At 34.7% G+C, this 22,534-nt stretch overlaps 2 protein-coding genes across 4 annotated transcripts; both read left to right on the forward strand.

Moving 5' to 3' along the window:
- The first annotated feature begins 804 nt into the window (after positions 1–804).
- Positions 805–5,727, forward strand: LOC128218316 (platelet endothelial aggregation receptor 1-like). 2 transcript variants are annotated; one of them, XM_052925966.1, is made up of 4 exons: positions 805–1,863; positions 2,080–2,263; positions 2,400–2,491; positions 3,413–5,727. In XM_052925966.1, exons 1-4 carry the CDS (start codon positions 999–1,001, stop codon positions 3,685–3,687), a joined length of 1,416 nt encoding a protein of 471 aa, XP_052781926.1. In that variant the 5' UTR covers positions 805–998; the 3' UTR covers positions 3,688–5,727. The 2 variants fall into 2 exon arrangements, with proteins under 2 accessions (XP_052781926.1, XP_052781927.1); XM_052925967.1 differs by having other exon boundaries at positions 2,400–2,471.
- A 6,381-nt stretch (positions 5,728–12,108) lies between these two features.
- LOC128218317 (universal stress protein in QAH/OAS sulfhydrylase 3'region-like) lies at positions 12,109–21,680 on the forward strand. Of its 2 annotated transcripts, none has more exons than XM_052925968.1 (5): positions 12,109–12,201; positions 12,950–13,186; positions 19,827–19,907; positions 20,205–20,296; positions 20,493–21,680. In XM_052925968.1, the coding sequence occupies exons 2-5, from the start codon at positions 13,096–13,098 to the stop codon at positions 20,718–20,720; spliced, it is 492 nt and encodes a 163-aa protein (XP_052781928.1). In that variant the 5' UTR covers positions 12,109–12,201; positions 12,950–13,095; the 3' UTR covers positions 20,721–21,680. The 2 variants fall into 2 exon arrangements, with proteins under 2 accessions (XP_052781928.1, XP_052781929.1); XM_052925969.1 differs by having other exon boundaries at positions 12,122–12,201; positions 20,514–21,680.
- The last annotated feature ends 854 nt before the right edge of the window (positions 21,681–22,534 follow it).

A 22,534-nucleotide genomic window follows, 5' to 3' on the forward strand; every position in this document is an offset into this window, starting at 1 on the left:
CCTTTAAAATGTGCAGGCAGGTCGGTCAGGATAAGCAGATAAACCATTTAAATTTTGATTCAAGTGGGTCGAAAATCAATTCGGCTGTGATCTTAAGCTAAAAATTGTTTTCCTTTCAATATATAAAGAATGTTGTGGTTCAGTATGATTTTATAGGCTAGATGAGCATGACAACTGAACATGCTATTTCACCGATACCAATTACAGAAAAAGACCATACAAGTCTTATTAAACCCCTTCCACTCAAATTGTTATCAATCAAACAATTACGAAATACTTTATTATTATTTCAAGTCGGGTCCTTTTCTTAGGTTTTGTATCTTATATTAAGTATTTTGCGTTAGATGGAAACATGACTATTATGACGGTGAATAATGTGTACATGTTCGTAAACACATTTTGAAAAGACAACCTATACCTGCTTCATTATATATATATATATATATATATATATATATATATATATATATATATATATATATATATATATATATAGTATGTATGCACTGTGTTGTTTGTGAGTTTTGTTTTTGTATTCTATGTCATTGGCGTTTACCCAGTGCCATTAAACCGGGTTCTTGTTTAAACCTTTTGCTACTGAGCTTGTTTCTGTAGTTTTTCACATAAGAATTGATGTAAACAAAATGCTTTTTGAGTCAATGGCAATACTGGAGTTGACAATGACTGGTCGGAAATAAGGCGTAAATTTCCAACAATGACAATTAATTTCCCCAGTTTCATGTTGTATTGTTCTCAATATTAAAATCTTTTTTTCCATTTTTAAGGACATCAGCACCGCTAGACACAAGTTTAAATATCGAACAGTTAAATTCAGTAGTTGGAATAGTTTATGTTTAAAACGTTTTATATAAAATACTGTCGAAGTCGTGTTCATAGGTGATAACTTCATAGAAAATGATGATTTCAAGGACATGACATTAAATAAAAAATAAATAAATATTGGTTCATAAAAACAACATTACGAAACGTGTCAAGCGATGTTGATTTACGTGATATATTTTATTTTTATACCTTTAACTGTTACGAGCAGCACCCTCAATCAAAGTAACGTGGATGAAAATGAGCTGTGTATCAGGGATCAAAATGGATTGTGCATTTCTTGCAAACATGGAAGAGGAAGTCCAGAAAGAAATTGTGAGTGTAGCGTTAATTGTAAAAATGGTAACTGCACGTCTGGAGGGGATTGTCAGTTCGGATGCGAAGACGGATTTTATGGAAGGCGGTGTGATAATTTGTGCGTAACCTCGGAGCCTAACTGTGAACAGTGTGCGTCGTTTGGTGCTAATGGCATTCTGAGAGAAACATATGGAAATTGTGAACGATGTAAGACAGGGATGTTTCCCGACCCCGAGAGAGCTTGGTGGTGTGCTGATTGTCCAAACTCGTGCATGGGCGGGGAATGTGACCCTGTAAACGGGTCATGTACACGTGGGTGCTTTAAAGGACATTGGTCAAGCGATTGCAAAGAAACTTGTGAAGAAGGTTGTCATTCGTGTAGACAAACAGACGGAATTTGTGAAATAAAGGACTGTACGAAAATTGGATTTGTAGAAAAAAATTGTTTGACCAACTGTTCTCGGAATTGTAAAACAATAAACGGAACAAGTATGTGTATGGTCAAAGACGGTTCTTGTTTTGACCAATGCGAGAACTCGTTCTATGGACCATATTGTAATATTTCGTGTCAATCTTCTTGTAATGGAAGTGACAAGACTTGTGATCGTCAAACTGGATACTGCCTGTATGGGTGTGACGACGGTTATTTTGGTCTAAATTGTACTCAAATGTGCAAAGAATGCTCGAACAACATTTGTGACCAAAAGACCGGAATGTGTATTGTTGGTAGGATTTTGCATAAACATCCATTCTTATTAAAACTACATCATGTTTTACACAAAATATTGTTAAGCTCTTCTTATAGCAAAAATTTAAATCATAAACGTGTACAACTTATTTATCGAGGGTTTAAAATCATGTTGGTTATTTCATTATTTTGAAATAATGGTTTCATAATCATGAGTTAGGTATAAAGTAATATTTTTGATCACATCTTTACAGTAAAAAACATCAGTCAAAGTGGCAATGGGCAATTAGAGGGTGTACAAGAAACTGCCGCTGGTGATGACAGATGGGACGTGAAGACTACTCTACTGTTAGCTGGCGTACCCATATCCTGTGTCGTATTCACAATGGGCATTGTGACGCTGTTGGTTTTCAAATGCATCAGGAAAAAAAGGAAAAAGTAGGAAATTGAACTTTGTGTCCCATTTAAATGGTTTCATATATGTATTGATTATAAATGTTTTATTTGTTATTGTCTTTTCATATTATAGCAATACGATTGTCTAATCTCCATGTTCTTCTTTTACAAAATGTAGGGACTATTCTTCACTGTACGGAAGAAGACATTCTCCAGAAGTGATTGACATTGATGGAATAAGTAGTAACGAGTATGCAGAAATCAATGAAGGTTTTCTGTCTTATCTTGTAACAATGATCTTATCATCTTAACTACACAGACAAGCCAAGTAGCCAAAACCTACGTTTGACATAGTTTTAAGTTAGAAACGCATGAGTTTTTTTTAAATAAACAATATGTAATACAAATAGATATTTTTACTAGAATATAATGGAGAAATAGAAGAATCCAACATGAGGTGCAGCTCCAACGAGGTCCCCAATGTATTGCTTTACATTACAATGGACATACTATTATTATTATTTGATAACCAAAGAGGTAAGGGCAAATAACTTGAGAAAATTTTGAAGAAAACCTTTCAATTGCCGATTATGTAATCCTCAAAGATCTTAGTAGGGAGCGCTAATAATCATTAGTCGCAAGAAATACTTGGTTTGTCAATTACATATCAATACTAAAGCGTTAAACTGGGTATACAGAATAATTAGAGACACAGCTTTCTATGTTATATAAAAAGAATGCAATTCGCATAATAGTGAACTCTCTTATGACCATCATCTTTATAGCGTATACACTAAATAAAGGAACTAGTTTACTAGAACCATTTTTACAAATACTAATTTAAATTCATTCAAGTAATACGACTCAAAAATAAACAAGACATGTATCAGATAGTTCCATCAACCATAATGCTTTTTTTTGACGTTTGGGGTCCCCATCAGCTGAAATAGTATTGCATATAGAGACGTTTTCTTTCCCCTTTATTTCGTTAAATGACCTATTGTTCAAATTTCAAGTGCTTGTTTGCAATTGTAGTTTCGGTTTAATTCGTGTACTCATTATTTCTCTTCACTAAAACCCCTCTTAATTGATACCTAGTTCAATGGGGACTCCAGACAACCCAATCACGCATAATTGTATCACTTTTGACAAAAACAATGTTGTATGTAATTACTAATTTAAATTTTTCAGATGATATGTTTACATACACGTCTATAGAACGCAGGGAAACAACCAAGCCTGTGGACGTTACCCCGGTTTCAATATACATGACGGTCCCTCTTGATGAAGGCATTTCTCGCGATGTCACTTTTAACGATGGTATGACAACTGATCAAAGCTTGGACGAAGATGTTGTACCAGATGACTTAAATCGTTCCCCGATTTCAACTATAACACCTTGTGTGAATGGCGAATATTTGACCGTTGTGCACGTATTTCCAATGCCAATGCAACATAAAATTTAAAAATATCCTTCAAGTGTATGAGTTGGTCTGAAATCTAGTTGTGGAAGAGAAATGTTAACTTCAATTTTCAAGCCAACAGTTTGGGGTAAAATACAGAACTGTTGCTAGGGTGTACAAGATTTGCGAAACACTAACAAAGTGAACTATTCGTTTTACTTATTTCTCTCAAAGGTATTAAAATCACATTTACAATAAAGAGTTCTCAATTGCTTGACAAGGGCCAGTTTATCTGACAGTGATGGTTATTGGCTAACCAATATATATTTCAAAATAGCATTTTAAGGGAACACAATTAAAACATAATCGATAAAATGTTTTTTCTGAGGTATTAATTCATTGATAAATGAAAAGATGTATGTACAAAACAAATTATATCGACAGAATTGAGAATGAATCTTGTGAGGTTATACCATGCACCGCTTCTGTTATATTTTTAAGCTGCTTGTAATGGTGTAGATGTTGTTTATATTTGTAGAGTATTATTATCGTTATACTTTGTAAAAGTGAAAGATTAATAACAAATGGATAAGTAGTAGGTGGTAAAATGCGTTAAAAGTATGGAAGCAGCCAACAAGAGTAAAACGGAAAAACAAAACAGAACGACAGGGGGTGCATGGATAGGTCAGGTCATTTGTAGAATCAAGTTTGTTCTTATTTATCTTAAGGAGATCAAAGGCTTCAAGTTTGGCGAATGTATCCTTGAGTTGGTCAGGTCCTTGGCATTTTTTGTATCCAAACAGTTGTTTTTCCAATGACAAAGGTCTAAAAGCAGAGAGTTACGGTCGATTAGGTGATGCATTTGCGCAAGACATCGGGGACAGGTAAAGAAGAAATAGTAAGTTTCCTTAATTTCACGACACTGGCATTTTGGGCGATTGATCATGCTTTTAAAGAACAAATATGTGAATTACGATTACTACATCCGCAGCCCTGCATAGGTGACATTCAATATACGTTCATCCTCAAAGTAAAAATGAGGAAGTGATTTTTTTTTATTAAGAGTGTACTTGAAGGAGGCCAAGGATGGAGAGGAGCGAAATGTTTCCGGGGTGCATTTCATAGGTTTCGATATTGAAGGTGGCAGAAATGAATTCGATTACAACTGTTTTTACAAATAATATTACGTTAATTTAAACTTCGATTTTACCGGTTTATGTACATTTTATTAAAGTATTGAAATATACCTCCAGCCATCAACTTTTTACACTTATAATGTAGATGGTAGTTTTATCGTGATATGATCAGAAGTACTATTCTCGTAACAGATTTCCATACATAAAAATGACGTAGTTTCTGCTGAGTATTTCATTCTGGATAAACCATCCCAAATCCTGCTTTCATATGTATGTCATCAAAAAAGCAGTAAAATGCACTCGTCAGTGTATATGGTGTGGACCGAAGTTTTTGTAACAACAAGTTAAAAACTTAAAATACAACTAGTGTGTCATATTTTAACAGTAAACCTTAAAACAAACGAAGCTCTGAATGAGATAAAGTGGTCTTTGTCAGCAAAAAATACATACAATGTAAATGAATAAAACATGAAATGTTTTAAAGTTGAAATAAACTGGTTGGAAATTAGAAAGGAAGACGAAGTATAAACAGACATTTGAATAAAAAATAACCAAAGTGTCCCAATAAATCAGAAATAACATTTTTACGTATATGCCAATCAAAGGTTTTTTTCGAAAACCCACAATACTGAACTGTTTCTAGTTTGCCATTGGTATCATAAACATTGAAAAGCTCTTATGAGTACATCGCATCATTTCAATATAACTGATCTACGAACTAGTTCTTTGTAAGAATGCTTGTTTCATATTTCTCATAATATATAAATGTATATTTGTTTTTATTATGATGTGTCTTTCCATAACAAGTTGCAATATTTAATGATAAACTTTCACTAAACGTATTTTCTTTACACGAGGGATGATCCAAAATGACGTTAACTTTGATATACCAAACACCTGAATTATACACCTACGTTATGGTAATTTTAAATAATATTTATTTTAGGATAGAGTGGTAAGAATTTGATAATAAAATTATGAAGAAAGCCTTGTGTCTCTTCTTCGATCCGCTTGCACGTGCAAGTCGCACGAAAGTCTCTTACAGATAGAGCCTCGACAAAAATCAGCGGAGGACAGCCTTTCATTTTTACCCAATCATCTAAATTTCATTTAAAATTAATCGCGATTTATACAGCACTTTTGGATTCAAACTTACTTCTTTGGCATATTCCATCAACCCGTTTGTGTGATAATATTAATCATAAAGTCACACCGAGGGATGTGACGGAGTCAATCCAAAGTGCGGTGTGTAGGCACGGACATACCTCTTAATACATACATACTATGAATGACATTGGATACAATTAAAGTAAACCTATATGAAGATATTCATTGTTAAGCTCAAATAAACACTGACTGACAATGACATTTGAAGCATTAAAAGTAAACCATATACCGTTAATCTGGGGAAACATTATAATATTGGTGGAAATATTGACTAATCTTGTTTCGGGCAAAATCCGTTTTAAGGCAGTATATCTCACCAAGCAAAACCTTTGTCGTAAAAATCAGTTTTGAACTGCGAAGTTCGTTTAAATCTAATGAAGAAGAGCATTCATCACGAGAGTTATGATTACACCTTCAACGCTGCTTTTTTCCAAATGCCGCTTTGTTGCAGTCACCCTTTAATTATTCAAAGGGATCTTATCCTAAACGATGCCATATGCGCCACATTTTTAACAGTTTACAATGCAGTTTAGCGTGCGGTTAAATTGCAAGCATAATTTAATACAACATAACGCACTACATATTGTACGATTAGCTTGATAATACGGTATAAAACAGTTACTACATAATTTATGATCTTCGTTAATTGACATTTAGGACAAACGGCGCATTGCATTAAGGTTCAGTAAACCGGATAGTGTAACAGTACTGTTATTGTTGTCATATAGATGATGATAATGATATATAAACACCATGTTACCATGCTCCGTTAAATATATGATGTTTATCAGTCGTCTGAAAGATGTTTTTATTTATATCTTTAAATACGCACAGCTGTATATTTTATCTACGGTGTCATTGTTTATTTACTGACGAAAAATGTTGTGCTATTTTATTTGTGTTAATGATCTTTTACAGTAGTTATTTATGCGTCAGGACAAGTACCTACGTTTTTAGATAACGTACTGGTTGGCGACCCCTTTTCGCCGGGAAACGTAGGTTTTTGCCATCCCACTATTGTAAAAAGAAAGCTATTGAACTGAAACTTAATAAAGAGACAGGTAAGCTCTTCGTTGAAAAACGGTGTTATTCTCATTCACTAGTGGATAGGTTTTCCGAAAAAATAAATAATGTGCAAATAAGCTCTAAAAGTACGCACAGTGTGAATTTGAATATTAGTCAATGAATGCGTTGCCCTTCGTTTTGAAACAGATGCAGTCATTACAGAAAAGCAGCCAATTTTTGAAATTTGAAGCACTTACAGAACAGGTGCATCACCTAATTAGTTATATGATTAGCACAACACATTTTTGTGCAGAAGTCTGATGTTGTACCGATTGGAGATATGAATAGCGAATTGTCTAACTCGACCAGCTGCTTAGATACATTTGCGTCATTCAGGATAGAAGCATAGTAATCAGCAGTTGAAATAAGGATGGTATTGGATATAATGGGGTTATCTGGCATACCTCTATGAATTATGCATTTATTGTACAATGCGCATCGCATTCTCCTTTTGATTAATAAGAATGAGTCGTTTATCCGTTTGTGGAGGAATATATCCCGAGATATCTAATTGATAAACAACAATATATACATTCATAATCATAGATACGTTCATAAATACGTATGGGACATCACTAACGGGCAGGGACCCAATCGAGTAGGTTTAGCAAAATGGGCGCTTTTCGCTTTTATCTTTTAATAGCGTTCCCGCAAACCGATACGTGTTTCTAAATATTCCCCCTTAAACGACGTCAAAATACTGGTGCCGGAAACAGTATGCGCCGTCAATGACGTCGTGGAGAAGAACTTTTTAAGATATATTTATCTTTCGTTCTAATCCTTTTCTAGATTGTAAATGTGTTTTCTGTTTGTCTTTATAATATGTGTGTATACGCTGATGAATAAAATATGTTTAAACTAAACTAATGACGTCAATATCGTGACTAAATAAATTGTTACGTTGTTAGGGATTTTGGTATACAATGAATTTGTTTTCATTTTATTGATTCTTGTTGTATGTTTAATGGAATACACATCACATAACAACTCGTATAACAGGCCCCAATATTAAAAACATACTTGACCCATTTTCTCAATTTCAATCTCGACTGATGAATATGTTGATAAAATGTGTTTGTGGTTATCTTGAACGGTTATTAGGATGTGGAAAATCCAAAATTTTTCGATGATTTTTCAATCAATTAAGAGACAGAATTTGACAGTCATGTTTGAGTTAAAGACCTTGCTAAATATGTGTAAATTACAACTATCTTAAACTGTTCTAAGCTGTTGCTAAATTTATAGGTTTTGTATGAGTTTTTAAACATATAGCACAGGAGTGATGATTTCAACTTCAACAAATGCCGCTTTGTTGAAGAGTGAGCCTAAAATTGAAATAAAATCTAAATGGAAACTAATTCCATATGGTACCATATTTACCACATTTTTTTAAGACTTACCAGTTAACAATGCAATATACCGTGCGATTAAATTGCAACGATAATTTCATACAACATATCACATATGTACAATCCTTCTTAGTCAACATTTAGGACAAACCGCGCAATGCATTGAGGTTCATTAACTCGAGTAGTATAACAGTACTATGATTGCTTGTCATATTGATGATGTGAATGTTCTATTTAAAAAAGTGCCTTTATTGAAACCTGACCTTCTTCTATATACAAATGTGCCGGTTTATTAAATATAAATAGACCAATGCATTAAAGCAACAAATATGGCCAGAGCTGAACGCTTTAGATTCTGACAGCCGTCAAATATCGCGGACAGTACTTACAAATTGGGCCTTTTAAAGCAATGCTGCCCGATAACAACGACCGATAAGGGAATACAAAACGGAATTGGGCACCGGACTTTATTTAGCGTTTGGGGTCAATTAGCTAGTGATAAGATACTTAACTGTCAATCCAGGGGTTGCATGATCGGTCTTCTGCCTAATCACTGATAAAAGTAACCGTCATTACCCAAAAACACATACCGTGCGTGATCAATGAGAGATGTATTTTAACGTACGATGCTGGGAAACTTGAGCGCCTAATTGTGCACCACAAAAAAGTACGGGCTTATTAATGGAACACAGATATAGGTACAATATAAGCGATGACGGGGCACATGACACCGCTAGAGGAGTAAACGACATCACGGCACAAACAACAAGTTTTCACTTCGAAATAAGTCATAGTATTTTGATAACATGATTGCTGCCTATGTATTTTTGTCAATATTGAAAGGCATCACAGTTCACTGTTTAATGTTTTATTCTTAAAATGGATATTTTCGCTCACACGGTCAACAATAGACGTTATGTTTTGTATATTTGAGATTTCATCAACAAGGCGTGAGACCACAGTTATTTTTACTATATGTTTCATATAGACACTAACCTGGCTTTTGACTTTATACACACCCCAATTGAAAAACAAGGACATGGCATCTCTGGAACAATCCAAGACACAAAATATAATCACAAGAAAACACCATGTTGTACATTGACCCGACTGTCAAAATTGAGTTCAAATACATAACCCTTCCGCCAGGGAGTCAATCGGCTACAAACAACTAATTTTCAGACTTCCACAAGCTATGATTTTTCCGATATTTACATTGAAAACTATCAATTTCTGCAATACAGTGTCAAATTCAGTCAAGTTCTCTGCAAAAAGAACATTTTTTGCTTCTTTTTCATTCAATTTTAATAAAATATTGATACTTGAACACAAGCACTCTTTTTCTGTATTCACATCCGGATCTTGGTCAACGGGGGGCAGATAACTGTGGTCTTGAGCCACAACTCGGATGTCGATATGTATATATGTAAATACAGATACACGGACGCCTTATGTCGCATGGACATTTGCATGTACGTTTTTTGTTCATGTGCTTGTATATGTTAAACATTATCTTTTCACTCAAATAGTTTTCAATAACCTTTTCATTAACTCGCTTTTTCCGAGCTTGCCAGATTCTGCCGAGTTGATACGATATGTTTTCTGATCACTGGCAGGACATTTTTTATCTGTCTGCAATATGGCGTAGGTATTAAGCAGGTTTTTTTCCGAAAAAAAACAGAAATGGCAGTGTGAAAAATTCAAACAAAAGTATCGATAATCGAAATGTGCAGCAGATGTTTTAACTGACAAGCGTGATGTAGTGGACAACGATGACGCAGAAACTGATATCGACGGACGTTTCTGACCATTTAAAGAATTTGGCCATGCATTACTATGATATAGGATTTAAACATGAAATAACCACGCCAGAGAACAAAACGCTTAAAGTCGATTAACAGATTGTTCACGCATGCAGTTCTGATAACACTGCTATAAATGGCCTAATCACCAGGCTTATGTCTCTTTTCTAGTTGCTTCGCAACTATTCAAATGTATGAAACGTTGGTACATGGGCCATTTTATTTAATGATGAGTGCAAATTTATTAGTTTGCAATATAGCAAACAATAAGAAAAGTGTACCTGGTGCGGGACTTGAACCCAAAACTACCGCAACACAAGACCGGTGCTCTATCAATTGAGCTAACCGACCGGCTGTTTATTACCAACACATTCTTAACTCCTTTTATATGAGGCAGTAAAGTTGGAAAAAAAGTCATCTAAACACATTTGATTCGCTTCTTCTTAATACTCGTTTAGTTAATCTATTAACAAAATCTATGAAAACGTGTGCACAATTCAAAAAAGATAAGAAAGCATGTTCATACATTTTACCATATACGATAATATTTACCTTATATCATCGTATGTGGTAAATCAGTTGAAATTGAAATTGTCAAATTAGGAGGTATGTTTGTGATATTGGGGACTGCTTTGTATAGTTTTTTAGGTTGTGTTATTCATTAACTATACAACAAGGATCCATTACAGAAAGACTGTGTTTTTGTACCAAAACAAAATCCCTAACAACGTAACAATTGATGAAGCTGAGATTTTGACGTCATTGACGTTGCATACCGTTTCATACACCGGTATTTCGAAGTCGTTTTGGATCAAAAACGGCATATTTTTTATAAATCTTTTCAAACGTGTCAGTTTGATGGTTTATTTAACGAAAAAAGGCGCAACGCGCTAAGTTTTATAAATCTACCCGAGGTCCGTTTTTATGTACGTCACTTTACTTATGTATATATAGCTGTTTATCAGTAAGTTATCTAGGGATATATTCCTCCAGAAATATCAACGGATAAACGACTCGTTCGTACAAATCAATAACGACAGGAAAAATGCGATGCACATTGTACAATATATGCATAATTTACGAAGGAGTGTTAGATAACCCCATTACATTCAACACCATCCAATAGCCTGAAATTTACCGTTCCTTGCTTAAAAGATAATCGTGTTATTGTTATTGCATTTGAGGATAATAATGCAACATGAAATATTTCATATTTAAACTGATGATGCCAGTTACACTCGCCCATTTTTTTAACAAGCAGCTCTTTTGGAATATGTACATATATACATATTGAAAGTAAGCAAGATACTTAACATGCAATACGTAATATTTTGTTTAGATTTTTTCAGTACGGAATACAAATCATAATTCACGAAGTTCATCACCATTTGATTTATTGTATTCCCTATTTAAGCTGCTTCACCATGCTTCTACAATATCCTGCATGCACTCAATGTTAAAGTGATCTAATCAACGCTGACTCCAAGGTATCTAAGCAGAGCATCGATTTAGAAAACCCCTATTCATATCTGCTATCGGTACAACATCAAACGTATGCACATAGATGTGGTGTGCCAACAATAAAAGTAAATAGATGATGCAGCTGTTCTGTAAGTACTTCAAGTTTATAGACTTTAAAAAAAAGCAAGGGCTATTTTTTGTAATGACCACATATTGTTCAAGACGAATGCCAACGTATTCGTCGTCTTAGTTTCAAATTTACATTGAACGACTTTGAAAAAACCCCACAAATTCCAACTTGCTCTACAATAATAAAAGAATTAGCGACATATCCGTAAACGGCAATATAACGGCAACACGAAAAAGCGAAATCGTGCGAGAAAATAATAGAAAAAAACAACAAAAGACAGCGATTGGATGAGAAGAAGTCAGCTAACGATATCCAGATAATGCAAACTATGGCTGATATGTATGAGTGGGAGGTTTGTGCAGAAAGAGGAACAGTTAATGTTGAAAGGGCTGGAACGTTTTGGTATGGATGTGATGGATGTAGTGCCTGGTTCCATTATAGGTGTTTAAGTGTGGAAGAGATGTTAAGTATGTCTGATAGCCAGAGAGATGGGTTTCATTGATTATGTCACAAGTGTGGTACTATGAACGTTCTGGAGGAGTGAATTAATCAGTAAAAATATAGTATATCTGCGAAGATGTTTTCATCTGTTGTTTCATGATCTATTCATTTCTCGTAGTCAGTAGGTGATTGAATAAATGTTCTGGTGTCCCTATTCATTTATCTGCTAGTTTGAATACATTTCTGTTGTATTAAATTGGCTTTTTGGAATAGTTATGGGTGAAATAGACATGGTGATGATTTAAGACAATTTCTTTTTCTTTTTGGTTTTAGTTCTGCGACCTGATTCTCCCGCTACTCGTTTATACATTGACCTTAATGCATCTTACGTTGATATTCAAAATTTGACTCTGGTTCACAAATTCAACGTTCAGTGTATCATGCGTAACGGTTCTAACGCCATTGATGATGGTTTTAATTATATGCTATGTATTTTTCAAAGCAAACTTTGTTACAACGTCCTTCACAAATGATGCATTATTAATAAATACTAATATTAAATAAACGCAGCAACCTTATACATGTATTTAAATGCCATTGAACGAGTTTTTGATAATTTTATAAAACAAAGTGAGTACATGCGAAATATAATTTTTATACCAATAAAAATGCCGCTAAATACTTTGGTACGAAGTGTTCATCCTTAAGTTTCTTAATGTGTCGTTTTCCTATAGAAGCTATATTATTTCACTATGATTTTGTTTTGTTTTGCAGAGAGTTTCGCAACCTGAAAGAACTGACACTCAATATCACGAAACAGACAGGATCAAGAATCGTTTCATTGGAAAATATCAAATTAACTGGAGCTAGTAGTGTTTTCGAGGTGCTTGGTGTGAGAACGGATATTTTACTTAGGAAATATGGCAGAACAGGAAATGGAAAGTAAAGATCATCAACGGAAGGTTGCCATAGGAATTGATGAGAGTGAACATTCAGAACGAGCCATTCAGTGTAAGTGATCACTGTTTCTAAATTTATGTCAAAAACGTGCAATCGTGTCTGTCGAAAGTCTGTGTTTGGTCGTTTCAGAAAAATGTTACAAGTTTCATTGTTATTATTCAGCAGTTAACTGTTTTCGCTGTGTACAAGCTATACAATCTTTAAATGTTGTTTGGGTCCTTAATATGTGCACATTAACACGGATTATATATTTTGGACTACTTTTTGTCTCTGTAGGTTTTATTGAATAATTGTTAACATTTATAAATAATATTTTAAAGCCATGCCGTTTTTCTGCATTACACAATAATTGTTTAAAGTGGCACTCGTATTTAAAATCAATACATACACATGTATAACAAACATACATTTTCAGTGATTAACCTTTTACTTTCTACTAAATAAAGCATTGATGAAAAATATCAATTACTGATAACAAGATTGTTACTGTGTTTTTAATAGATGAAAACGCACACATATTAAGATAAATAATACAACTTATATTCATCCATTTATCAGATTATAGTTTGATTATTTGTAAATGACTTTTAAAATTATAGTCAAAGGTATAAATGTATGGCTGTGATCCATCTGGAGAAATATATTTGAAGTCATGAATGAAAATAATAACATACACATACTCGTTATGTTTAAATTGTAAAATTATAACAAAGCATTGTGCTAACATCTATTCCATGTTAACGTCTTATGGATTTAAAAATAAATATGGTTATTTCTGGTTTCTGAAGTTATATTCCCGGTGTTTCCTGTGGGAAAATTAATCAGACTTGAATGCATCTGGAATCATTTGAGTTCCAACAAGCTCAATAAACCAGATCCAGAACTAATATACGTAACACTCTTAATACTTTTAAACGGTCTTATGTCTGAAAATCAACCAATTAAACGTCATTTACATATATACGATACACATCGATAATAATCTCCGCATATTCACATGAAGGATGGCTTACTGCAGTCTATCGTGCTATTGAGTTTGGCTGAGTCATTCATGAGAAGTATTATTCCGGGGATTTGTATGTTCTTTCACATAGGGGCATGATGACATTCTCGACAAAGGTTCTAGCATGTTCACATTAGGCATAATAAAGTATTCCCAATCTTTATGAACACATATCCGTACTGCTATTTGGCCGGAAGTGTATATTGTATATAGGAAGAAGTATTTTTACCAAAAAAACTCTTTATTATAGTAAGCAAGATAACAAGTTGTCAGCCTGGTATTCTCTGTTTATTTGTCAGTTAATGTCTCAGAAAAAATAAACATATACTAATTTTACAGTTGAAATCAATCTTTGACCAATAGGATGACAGTGTTCTTAATATTCCAACGCTTAAGAGTGATCCAAGTAGCGCAGACTTTCTCAATCCTGCTGATATTCTTCCATAAAGCTTTAAAATTCGTGCTGCCTATCAAAGCAAAACAATTTTTAATTTAAATGATAACATTTACAATTTTATTCCTTCCAATCTAAACGTCATAGATTAGTAAATACATTCATTAATTGAAATGCTTTATCTTGTTCCTTGAATGTGGGTTTTGTGGGGAAAAGGGTACGTTATTTGCGGATCAGCCCTAACCGTGGGAATATTGAGCTTATTTACCCAGTTTAGAGTAGATGAATTTGTTTCCCTGAAAATGCCAATTCAAAATATCTTGTAACGTTCAGTTGTGATATTTTAAATAGTTGCCAAATCATGAATTTGATTAAAATATTTTCATTACACCTAAAATAGATTAAACAAGATTTATACACGATTGTCTTTGTACTTCAAAATACACATTAACTGTACTGCTAAGAAAATGCTAATCAGATCTGAGTACAACACTTATGTACTCCGGAACTGTTTCTTGAATGAAATAGTAATACAATCTAATTAGACCCATTTTATATCAAGATGTTCCGGGAAACATATATGAACGACCTTTTATAGATTTTATTTGGGAACTTTAATTAATAATTCAGGGACAATTGATTGCATGGGGCTAGTATGCATACAAAAGTCAGTGAAACTATAATTAAGGACAAGAAAGGTTTATATTTTAAATTATCAAAAACGAAATTCGATCTTGTTTAAGGGTTTTCACTACGTAAAAGTACATTATTGCCTAGTTTTCTTTTCTGTTAGCTACATGTAAGCATAATAACAAAATATTGACTGCAGTTCCAAATCCGAACTTGAAACACGGGGATGCTAAGAAAGGTAGTTGTATAAACATAGTATTAACCAATGTGCTCTGGATTGCTAATGTGCATATTACATCGATATACATGATTATACAACATCTGTTCTCGCATTCTGACATGGATTTTATGAATAACTATTGTCATTCAAGCTACTGAAGCCGAAGCTCTGCTTTGTTGCGCGGCAGCCAGCATTTATCAATAAAACTATTTCAATGTATATGTAATATGTCTTTTCTTGTATTTGAGTGTTTCTACGCATTGAACCAAGCGTCTCTAAGCAATCATCATTCTCGTTGGCTGCTGGACCAAGAGTCTCTCTCTGAGAGTCTGCCTGGCGTTGAACCACGTATCTCTAAACAGGGCACCGTTAATGTTTGCTGACGGGCCACGTGTCTGTCATTGAGAGTCTGCCAGACACTGAACAGTGTTTCTCTAAGCAGGGTCATCGTTAGTGTTGGCTGCCGGGTCATGTGTCTCTCATTAAGAGTGTGTAAGAACCTTGAACAATGAATCTCTAAACATGGTCATCGCAATTTTTGGCTGCCGGGCCACATGCTTACCATTGAGAGTCTGCCAGGCCTTGAACCACGTGTCTGTAAATAGGGTCATCGTAATTGTTTTCTGCCGGGAAATATGCCCTCATTGAGAATCCATTAGGCATTGAACCTGTGTCATTTACCAAAGTCATCGTCATTGTTGGCTTCCGGACCACTTGTCTCTCACTGAGTGTGTGTTCGAACCGTGAAAGATTTATCTCTAAACAGGGACATCGCTATCGTTGGCTTCCGGACCACTTGTCTCCCACTGAGTGTGTGTTCGAACCGTGAAAGATTTATCTCTAAACAGAGACATCGCTATCGTTGGCTGCCGGGCCACGTGTCTCTTATTCAGAGAGTATTTTAACCTTGAACAGTGATTTTCTTAACATGGTCTTTGTTATTGTTGGTATCCGGGCCACGTGTCTCTCATTGAGAGACTGCAAGGCATTTTACCACGTGTCTCTACACAGTTTCAGCTAAAGAGTTTGCTGTTGGGCCACGTGTATCTCATTGAGAGTCTGCTAGGCCTTCAACAACGTATTTTTAAACAGGGTTTCTGCTTTTGTTGGCTGCCAGACACGTTTCTCTCACTAAGACCCTGTCAGGAATTGGACCACGTGTATATAAACACGGTCAACATTATTGCTGGCAGGCGGGCTCCGTGTCTCCCATTGTGAGACGGCAAGACATTTACCCACGTGTCTCTACACAGTTTCATCTAAAGAGTTTGCTGTTGGGCCAAGTGTGTCTCATTGAGAGTCTGCTAGGCCTTTAACAACGTTTTTTTTTAAACAGGGTTACTGCTATTGTTGGCGGCCAGACACGTTTCTCTCACTAAGAGTCTGTCAGGAATTGAACCACGTGTCTATAAACACGGTCAACGTTATTGCTGGCAGCCGGGCTCCGTGTCTCTCATTGGGAGACGGCAAGGCATTTAACCACGTGTCTCTACACAGTTTCATCTTAAGAGTTTGCTGTTGGGCCACGTGTATCTCATTGAGTGTCTGCTAGGCCTTCAACAACGTATTTTTAAACAGGGTTACTGCTATTGTTGGCTGCCAGACACGTTTACCTCACTAAGAGTCTGCCAGGAATTGAACCACGTGTCTATAAACATGGTCAACGTTATTGCTTGCAGCCTAGCTCCGTGTCACTCACTGAGATTATGCGAGGCCTTTAACCACATTTCTCTTAACAGGGTCATCGTTCTTGTTGGCTGCCGGGCCGTGTGTCTCTCACTGAAAGTCTTCGAGGCCTTGAATCACGTGTCTCTAAACAGCGATCCTCCTTATTGTTGGCTATTGGGCAACGTGTATCTCGTTGAGAGTCTGCCAGGTCTAAAAAAATCGTTTCTTTAACCAAGGTTACTGTGTCCGGTAATTTCCATAGACTTTTTCAATTCACGACTTCCAAAGTTACATTTGAAATCAGCGAACATGTCTTACACCGACAGCTAAATTGTATTATTTGAGTTGCTTGGTTCGGATTTTCCCAGTCATAATGTGTACATATAATCAATGCACTGAAGGTACTGCTGGGAGGTGATTTGTTAAATGAATCTTACATTTTGACTCTCCCTTTTGATAGTATTATATTAATATTACGGGACCACTCTTATATACTTCTGAAATGGAAGTATCCGTTTGAACATTAAATATCTTCTATAAGTAATATCCTGCATCCCAAACGGGTGACTTGCCATATACAGCTCATTTGAGTAACATTGTATTGCTATATATTATTAAATGTTATTTCGGCGACAGTTTCCACCATATTAATTCAATCTGTATTTTGTACATATACAACAGCTTTAAATATCAGCGGAACGCTGTAGGTTAAATTAGGGTAGATCTGTGCAATTGCATCCTAATTAACATAAAACTGCATACAATTTTATATTTACTTTGTATACCATATTCCATTTTGTAGCATATTGAGAGCCAATCATTCTCGTACACGACAGCGATGATGATATGCGTATAACGCGTACAATCTTAAGGGTAAGATTTATCATAATCAAACTTCTGATTCATCAGACTGTAAAAGGGTCCTTTATAGTAGTTTTTCCATTACACGCATTTATACAATAAGTGATATCTTCACTATTCAGCTGGACACAAAAAACAATTACTTATACAGTTATGACGTAAAAGTATGTACTTTAAGATGTGAAGCTAGTTAGCTTACAGCTTATGAATTTGATCCAACTCATACGGTTGCGTTTCGGATTATTGATAACAAGGAACGTGAAGTCGTATTCGAATCTCACTTTTATCAACTATACTTTATATGCATTTTAAAGAACCATCAGAGCGGGACGTTGCCAGTCAGTAAGTTATACAGAATATAGCCCGGACAAAGCGTTTTACAGCATACAGACATGCTAACTACACGGAACTCGATTCGCGGTTTTTGTTCGAACACATAACGTTTGGCGTAGTTTTGACAGTTGTTTCAATTTTGTTTACATTGCCGTGTACGGAAAGTGCTCACTGTCTAGAACAGGAAACACAAAATGGATTCAACAACTCTGCGAATGTTATGCCCTTCCATCTTCCTCTGCATCATCTCGTAGATTAAAAAATTCAATATCTGTTTAATAGGGTTTAAACCCCCAATAAATTTCCACTGACCATAAAGGCGGTACCTAAAACTTCTTGATAAACACTGATTTTTTAGTATATATGCACTGTGTTGTTTGTGGAGTTTTGTGCTTTGTTCCATGTTTTTTGTTTGTGATTGATTGCTTTTGTGTTTTATGTATTTGGCGTTTATATTGTACCAATAACCGGGTTTTAAGTTTAAACTTTCTACTTTACTGTGCTTGATTTTGTAGTTTTTCATTTAAATATGCATAGCAATCATGTGAACCATTAATGAAAAGATAAAAACAAACACACATGAACACTTATAATTGGTGAACAAATTACCAGGTGGGGTTTGTGATAATTTTGTTTTATCGTTAATAAACGTCATTGTTTAAATATCCTCAGTAGCCTAAACTGTATCTAAACACTTGTTTAAAGGCATACTGAAGAAGGCCAAGCAAAGACTTACGTGAGAAACGCAACACACAAGGCAACAAACAGTACACAAATATCTAAACATAGACACTTTCGGAGATTTTGAGACAATAAGAGTATCCGTCTGTTGTTTACGTATATATAAATATTTAATTATCCAATAATTTGTCATGCATCATGCACACTTTGAGTCACAGACGATTGAATTTAACGGAGATATAAGTTATACATGTCACAATGGTTATATGATTATTACAGAAAACAACTTGTATCATGTCATCAACAGTGGCAGCAATTCGATCTACTTACATAAAACTTGCCATTATTTTCTGTCTAAACTATATCATTTTGTAAGAGGCTGTCTGAAAATAGGAACCTCGTCAAAATCATTGGTGCAGTTTTTGCTATTAAATTTATTATCGTCATCTTAGCACATCGATATTCTTGAGAAGGAAACATATTTTGGATAAAGTGGGACAGACCGAAATCGAACATTGTTATTGATACATATGCTAAAACACTAGAAATATCTCAATGTGAAAGCGAATAAACACAAACTGAACTTTTAATTTACCTTTTGAAACATCGATATGATCGCATTTTTGTGACAATTGCTTCTTAACCCCATTTTAAAGGCTTTTAACTGCTATTACATAATGTGCATTTTTTACCCGACACAATATACAAAAACAAAACAGCAAGCTAGCTGGAATTCATCAAGGAGCAACACTTGCATCCGTTGTAGTAAACTCTCTTTTATTTACAGATGTGATATGGACGGACTGGTATTATTTTGCCGAGTCTGGATAAATATTTTGCCATTTACGCTTGCAACAGACTCGTTACTATGATGTTATTATGGTTTCCATGTTTGTTTCAGGGTTCTTTGACAACGTGATGCGACCAGACGACTTTATCGTGTTGATACACACTCCTGAAATATATGATCTCACTATGGCCAGTAAGTGTTTAAACATAATGCAAGAGGTATGTTCATGAAAGTTGCAAAACTTAAACATAAAAAATCGTTGAAAATGTGTGTAAATTAGTATACATTCAATTCCACAACACCTTCATGAATGAATTTGGAATTTGGATAATGTTTTAATTGTGGCGTTTTTATTGAAATTGAAAGGTGTTTCAAAAGTTTTAACTTGTTTGTTTTTGCATTCATGCCCTTAAAGAAAAAAAAACTGATAACTTATTTCATACTATACCAAATGGTTTATAATACTTTCGAAGCTCCTTTTCTTCCAAGGTCCAACTGTTGTTGATCAGCTGCTGAAGGACGTTACAAAGAAAGTGAAAGCTCTAGAGAAAAAGTACAAAAACATTGTAGAGAAAAAAGGGGTAAGCCAGAACAAATATGACATGAAACTGACTATTTATAAATCTAGTTGCGATACTGCGACACAAATTCATTTAAATGAAAGTAACAATGTTTGTCACTTTAACGAACAAACCTTGTAAGTAATTGTATTTTGCAACTATTTCATTTTTTGTTGATTTTCTTTTAAGTATTTAACAATGTCATCAAATTATACAGCTCGTATTTCCGTTGAAACAGCTGACGGGCAAATTCCGGACAGGTCAGGGGAAGCCAGGAGAGGTTGTCTGCAAAATCGCAGAGGAGGAAAAGTGCAAGCTCGTGGTTACCGGCACGCGTGGACTCGGCAAAGTCCGGAGAACATTCCTCGGCTCCGTTAGCGATTACATCATCCACCACTCGCACGTGCCCGTTCTAGTAGTCAGAAATTCAGCACTTCAACACTAGTGCCTTTAGTGTTTTTATTCCTTGTAATTTCACTTGTGGACTGTTCATTGAAAACAGTCATCATCTGAAATATCGTTTAAAACATTTCTTATCTGTTATTTCTTTAAACATCGAGTCAAATGTGATGGAATGAAATTCATAACACAATACCGTTTTGGGCTTGACCGTTTATGTTAAATAGGACTGTAGTGGGTATGAACCATTGTAGTGGTTCATTGTTTTGATAATGTGCGATTGACCTGGCTTTTGTTGTGGGAACACGCAAAGTGGATTTAAATTAACCTTTCCATTCTGAAATGTTCGCGTCCTCATATCTCATACATGTAGTTTGCGTATTTGCACACTTCAGTTGTTTTGTCCTAATATTATACCGTCTGAATCTTTTCGTTGTTAACATATCAGATTGTACTCATTTCTTCAATTCAATTCTAAGAACAATATTTTCGTGATTTACAGCACTGTACACTAAATGATTACACGTATGTTAGTTTAACTTTAGTAAATTCAGTTTTTTTTATATACAATTTCAAACAAAATTAATCTTTCGCCCTACAATTGTTAAAATTCAATTTTATTTGTCGGATATATTAGATTGTTGATTGTGAAAAATGTTTAAAAATAATTTTGAAAGCATTTAGCATGAACCTAAATTCATCGCAAATGTAGGGTAAATTTGATTATGTTAAGGAACTAAAAGTTGTACCATGTTTGAACGTGTGTATTCGTTAGAACACTTATACTGCTCGCTACATATTGAACATTGACATTGTCCACGCTCCCGAGCTCGTGCATAATCTCATTATCGCCTTGTGAGTGCCGAAACTGTTTTTATGGTCATTAACGAATACAAGTGCGATGTAGCAGTAACTTATAATGTGTATCAATTTGCATGGATCTATATGTGTACATACAGACATCGACAAATTATAATAATGGGCTATTAAACATATATGAATAGGTTTTAGTTTTATTATTTATGTCATAAAAATATTCACTACAAATAACGTTTATTATTGGTCGAGGCTTAAGGAAGGGAGCCCGTGACATTTTACTATAGATTATGACTGATAACATGAAATATGAGTAGATATTTGCAGACATTTTTTAATTAAAAAGATGTTTTGAAATAAAGCCTAAATGCAACAATGAAAAACTCGTGTCTACTAAATATACACAACATGTAAGGACCCCTATTAGTATGATTGAGAAAACTGCATTATCGCTCACTAGACGTGTTCGTAGATATGTTTTAAAAACAAGTTAAAGGCCAATTTTGGTTATTCATAACGATTAAGTTAGTATGTATGTAATACAACGACGGAAGCAGAACATATATCAATTCCTGATCATAAAATATAGTATTAAAGCATTCAAGTCTTCCACGCCCTCATAAACAAATGCTTCATAACACTGTATTGTATGATGAGGAATTGAACTGAGAGTTGGCGCAGCTTTGACGCGTGGCCCTTTCGCCCAAAACCGAAATATATTTAAGTATGATGTAGTTTAGTGGTTTAGGTGACCAGCCCCCATTAATATTTTGGCTTATTAATATCTGAAATAATGCATTTTGTTGTAGTTTTTTTAATTGATTATCTCCAATACTAACTTTATTTGTTCTTACTTGGTAAATGTCAGGGTGGATGCACGGACTCATGTACGAACTCCTCCCATAAACCCACTCATCCCATACATTTGCGATATACATGATGAACAAGTAATATAACATTGAAAGAGAACAAGGGAAAAGCAGTTCGTTTATATATGAAATATTTCACAATGTATATGTATGCCGCTTAAAATATGAAATATTG

The sequence above is a fragment of the Mya arenaria genome, chromosome 14, assembly GCF_026914265.1.
Source record: "Mya arenaria isolate MELC-2E11 chromosome 14, ASM2691426v1".
Classification (NCBI taxonomy): domain Eukaryota; kingdom Metazoa; phylum Mollusca; class Bivalvia; order Myida; family Myidae; genus Mya; species Mya arenaria.